Genomic DNA, 5612 nt, shown 5'->3' with positions numbered 1-5612 from the left:
CCCCTGGGCGCTGTTTTTAACGTTGGGGGGGGAACAGGCCTGAGGGCGGCGAGGGAGAGGGGAAGTGACCTTAATTTTCTCAGCATCTTCCCACTTCTGCCCTGTCTTCCGTTCTAAAGTACTGTTTTCTCATCTTGTGCTGGGATTTCTTTAGCTTTTACAAAGCTGGAGAAGAGCTGTTTGCTTCTTATTCTATAGGCAGTGGGGTAAAACGCAGTAAGTCTGCCGGAGAGCTTCACTCTGTGGGTACCCTTATGGTCAGAGGTTCAAAAGGTTGCCTTCCTAGGTGGTGGGCACCATATGGCATACTTGTCATCGTGTTTCTTGTGCAGATGGAGGATCTTGTCCATCACAATGTGCTGCCACTGAGCAGTTCTCCTCTCCCTTTTCAGGTATGGCCTCACAGCTGCAGGTGTTCTCCCCTCCGTCAGTATCCTCGAGTGCCTTCTGCAGTGCCAAGAAACTGAAAGTGGAGCCCTCTGTCTGGGATGTTTCAGGACAGAGCAGTAGTGACAAATATTATACCCACAGCAAAAACCTCCCAGCAGCTCAAGGGCAAGCAAGCTCCTCTCATCAGGTAGCCAATTTCAGCATCCCTGCGTACGAGCAGAACCTCCTTCTCCCTGCTCCTTCAGTTGAGCACATTGTGGTTACGGCAGCCGACAGCACCGGCAGCAGTGCAACAACGTCCTTCCAGAACAGCCAAACCCTCACCCACAGGAGCAACGTTTCTTTACTGGAACCATACCAAAAATGTGGATTAAAAAGGAAAAGTGAAGAGGTCGACAGCAACGGTAGTGTGCAGATAATTGAGGAACATCCACCTCTCATGCTGCAAAACAGACCTGCGGTGGGTGCTGCCGCCACGACCACCACGGTAACCACGAAAAGCAGCAGTTCCAGTGGCGAAGGAGATTATCAGCTGGTCCAGCATGAGATCCTGTGCTCTATGACAAACAGCTATGAGGTCCTGGAATTCCTGGGCCGAGGGACGTTTGGGCAGGTGGCAAAATGCTGGAAACGCAGCACGAAGGAGATTGTAGCCATCAAAATCCTCAAGAACCATCCTTCCTATGCTAGGCAGGGCCAGATCGAGGTGAGCATCCTCTCGCGCTTGAGCAGTGAGAACGCTGATGAATACAATTTTGTTCGCTCCTATGAGTGCTTTCAACACAAGAATCACACATGCCTTGTATTTGAGATGCTGGAACAGAACTTATATGATTTCTTAAAGCAAAATAAGTTCAGTCCATTGCCCTTGAAATACATCCGGCCGATTCTGCAGCAAGTGGCTACGGCCTTGATGAAGTTAAAGAGCTTGGGCCTGATACACGCTGATCTGAAACCAGAAAATATCATGTTGGTGGATCCTGCGCGCCAGCCCTACCGAGTGAAGGTGATCGACTTCGGTTCGGCCAGCCACGTCTCTAAGGCCGTCTGCTCCACGTACTTGCAGTCACGCTATTACAGGTGAGTGCTGACGTGGTGCTCGCTCTTGAGCTCTTGAATGCTGCGTGAGCAAAGGAAGCTGCTTGAGTTGGGCTGCGAGGGGTCTGCTTCTGCAAACGCTCTACTCTGCTGCTATGAGGTCTAATCTCATTTGAGGGGCAGGAGGAAGCAATCAGCCTACCCGCTGTCCTGCCTGTTTCCCGGAGGTTTTTTCTGAAAGTTGTATGTAAATAAATACAACTTCTGCTTCACAAGGGTGACATCATACGCAGTCCAGTGCCTTCCTTCTAACCCAGACAAGTGCAGTAGTAAGTTGATTTTACCCTGTTGGTAGTTTGTGACTATGTGTGGAGCAGCAGACTGGGGAAGCAGCACGCTGCTGCTCAGTACTGCATTTTGGATTGTTTGCCATGGTGTAAAACTAGCCCGTTAACCACGGTTATTTAGAAGGGAGAGAAGTCAAAGGGATGCCAGTTTCTTTTATCCTGTTGTCTCTGGTTCCATCTTTGTCTGAACCCACTTCATGAGTGCATGGCTTCCTGTGTCAGCCCTTGGTAAGTCACGCTTTCTTCAGACCTGCAGCTCTTTTAAAACAGGGGTGAGGTAGATCCCTGCTTCCTTAGCAAAATGGAGAAAAGGCTTCTACCCCGCTCCTGGCTAAGAATTAAAAACCAGCTGTGGGCTAAAGTGTTAAAACTCAGAAACTGTGTAGGTAAAGCAAGCTGTGCTTTTTCTTTCACTTACTCCTCCAGCTTGGTTCTGTTAATAGTATTTCAATATAAGAAGCAGTTGACTTCAATAAATGGGTGCAGAAAGAGCTGCTGGCATCAAAAGGACATGAAGGTCTGTGCCGTGTTGTTAGGGTTGCTTTCAGTGGAATGTGAGCTCATTTGATGCAAAGCTTAACTAGTATCTAGTCCTTCCAGCTGGGACGAGACAGAGGACTCAAGACACTCCACCCCACCCTGTGTCTCTGCCCTGTTTGATGTTTTTCCCGTCCTCCTAGCTGCAGTTTAAAGCCCTGGCTTCTTGCTGTTGTTGTAGGCTTGTTCTGTTCATTCCTCATACTCCTGCATCCTTTCCACCTTTGTTTTGTTTTGCTGGTTTTTTTAGTCCCTCTAACACCAAGTATCAACTTTCTGTGCCATTTCTTTCATCTGATACAGACTTTTCTTAATCCATTCCTCATGATCTTCACTCAGCTTGTTGGCCCCAATCTTTCAATTCTCAACTATTGTTATTTCTTGTAACACCGTTGTCTGCTATGCACCACAGCTCTGCTGAAATGCCCGCTGTCTAAAATGCATTATCAGTTTGTTGTGGCACTGGGAGAGGTGACCACTGACCGACAGTCTGCTCTATCTCACTTGTGACACATGTGAGTAAAGCACTCTGGGGAGGCGCGTAGTGCTTTCCAGTTTCTGATATCGCAAAAGCCAGATTTGGCTGAGGCAGAAGCAGCAAGGGGTGATAAGTATCTTAGGGGGAACGAAGCTGTCTGCTTTGTCTGCGTGTGCAGCACTGAACGCCAAGCCGCTTCTGCCGCCCTGGCGTGGGGTGACTGGTGCTGCCAGAAGGGCAAATAACCTGAGATTAGGTGGCATTCAAGACTGTCTGCCTGCCTGGAGTTAAGAACGCTGTGATGTGGAAATCTAGTATTTAGTGATATGTAATTAGTTTAATGGTGATGATTACTAAAATCCATAATCTAGCAGCGTATGGAGATGGTGCAGAAACCAGCTTATGTGGGAGAACTGGATTGCTCCAGCCATTTTCACATCAAATGTTGTGTTCAGATGAGTTCTAAGTTGGACGCTTTTTCAATGCTCTGTTTAATAGATTAGTGTAGACGAATTCTTCATTTGGTTCTCTGTCTACTATTAAAAATAAGCTTCCTGTGCTGTGTTCACTTTTTGTTTTTAATACCTGTTACTGGCACTTATGTAACCTCTATTTCCTGTAGAGACACCTAAACCAGCCAAAATCAGGTACTGCAAGGTGAATTTTCTAATGTATGTACCCTGGGGGGGAAAAAAACCTTCCTTTATTAATTCTGCTCACTGCAGTGGAGGTCATCTTGTCCAACAGCCTGGCTCACTCCGGTTCCGACTGTACTTCTGGCAGCTGCACAGCTTGCATCGGCCTTGATGACGCTGCTGGAGCTGTACTTCAGCTGGCATGTGGTGTGGGTTTGCCAGGGCTGAGGCAGTCCCCTGTTCCAGCAGGCAGCATAACCCCAGCCAAGAGGGACAGTTCCACTGCCGTGGCATGGCTGACTTAGAGCGAGAGTGGAAGTGCCCATGAAGAATTCCTTGGCTCTGAAGCCAGGCACAGACTAGGAGCAGTCTCACTCTGGCAGTCATGCTTCCATGCAAGTAGTTTCTGCGGCAGTCCTGAGGTCTATGAGCAGTAGTTCCTGACTTGAAAACTGGGGTGTGTGGTGGTTACACCAGGTGGGGAAGGGTAGGGATACTTTTGTCCTCCGTGGGCAGGATAAACAGCAGAAGGAAGCAGACAGCTTGCAGAAATGAAAAATGCATGGGAAGACTGATCTCCCCACAGCTCAGAGAGTGAGGCTGGCTCTTCTCCTGTGTTACATCTTAAGTACAGCCGTCGTGTGAGGCTTGCTCAGATCCCTACCTCCTGATGTTTCCTGTGTGTCAGGGTAGAGGTGCCCAGCAATTTGAAGGTACTATGTTGAAGGACCAAACAATCTGGGCCACGAGAAGGTGGACCCAAGTGCTGAGGGAGCTTGCAGGGTGCAGTGGTATCTGTTTCTTACCTCTGCTTTGGAGCACATGACCTACTTCTGTCCCAGTCAGGTTGACCTGGGAGACAGCAGTACACGCTGCCAGTGCTAACTGCCTGCTAATCCAGCTCCGAGGACAAGCGGCTGATTCTCAGCATTGCTGGTTGCGGTTGTATAAGCTTCGTATGACCGTCGTTCTTCACAAAGGGGTGGGCTGAAGATCTGTATGTAAACATGGAGTGTTTTGAAATGCTGGAAGTAAGTCTCAGATTTTTCCGCTACTGCTGTGAATCCTCTCTCTTCTGAGAGCGCCTGAGCATATCTGCCAACTTTGGAAGTCAGATTTTGGCAAGTGTGTGTGCAAAGAAGGAATGTTGTTGTTTTCTCTTTCAAAGAGCTCAAGCTCCTAAAACCACTTCAGTCTCTGACAGAGCAGCTATGAAAGTGGCCTCTGCCTGTCGTCCTGGTTCAGCTCACATCTCATAAGGCCACTAACTGCAGTAGTGTAGAGGAGGTGGGAGAGATTCTGATTGACCAGCTCTGTCCTGCAATCAAAATGAAATCAGGTGGTGCATGGGAAGTTCATTCGTTTAGTTTTGGGGAATAGAATGGATGGAGTTCAACTTACTATTACTTTGGTGTTGGGGTTTGGGAATACCCAAGTTTATTCCAGCGTGCAATTAGACTAACAAACTGTTGCATCCAGCCTTTGTTGCCACTAATCTCTCTCCATTGGAACTGGCTGGACTCTTACTGCATGCTCTGCTTCTTCCACAAGCCCACTTAGAGTTTAGTTTGTTTGCCAGTCCAAACCAAGGACACTTAGGCATGTAGCATTCCTTGTCTAGCAGGTTTGGGTCCTATGTGAGTTGGAAATTCCTGTGTAAAAGAGGATCAAGAGGATTGATGGAGTTTCTTGATGATGACCAGTAGACTAACGGAGCACATGGGGTTCTGAAAATCCTGCGTGCACAACTGTGTCGTACTGCTGCTGTGGAAGCAGATTCCTCTTGTTTGCATCTGTTAGCCTACAGAACGCGGGATCTGTTCAAGCATAGTTCTTTAAAACCTAAACGTTTATCAGGACATTCAGCATACAGCTATCAGGTTGTTATCAAGTTTGCATAAGCATTTTATATTTTCATATATGTGAAATTGTTCCAGGGTGGACTGCTGCCAGGGGTAGACAAAGAAGGTAGAAATAGATCAGTGTTAAGTAGAGCGAGTGTCAGAACGCCTTGGCTTAAATCATCTGTTGGTCTGACACTGAAGGTGTGTCATGGCTCTGGTTTTGTGGGGCTCAGACATAACAGAAGAACGTCCTTGCTTTAAAGCTGAATGGCAGAGAATAGGTATGACCTCACTGCAGCCAGCGGCGGTTTACCCCTCTCTCTTCTTTTTTCATTATTGTGCT

General features: G+C 47.8%; 1 protein-coding gene across 1 annotated transcript in view; it reads left to right on the top strand.

Moving 5' to 3' along the window:
- The first annotated feature begins 394 nt into the window (after positions 1-394).
- The window catches only part of HIPK1 (homeodomain interacting protein kinase 1), a 21322-nt gene continuing 16104 nt past the window's right edge, over positions 395-5612 (top strand). Inside the window, exon 1 of the mRNA XM_010146123.1 lies at positions 395-1470. Within this exon, the coding sequence (XP_010144425.1) occupies positions 395-1470 (1076 nt within the window). The remainder of the gene's footprint in view (positions 1471-5612) is intronic.

Source organism: Buceros rhinoceros, unplaced genomic scaffold, assembly GCF_000710305.1.
Source record: "Buceros rhinoceros silvestris isolate BGI_N320 unplaced genomic scaffold, ASM71030v1 scaffold37330, whole genome shotgun sequence".
Lineage (NCBI taxonomy): Eukaryota > Metazoa > Chordata > Aves > Bucerotiformes > Bucerotidae > Buceros > Buceros rhinoceros.
The sequence above is the reverse complement of the archived record's forward strand: the minus strand, read 5'-3'. Positions and strand labels throughout refer to the sequence as shown.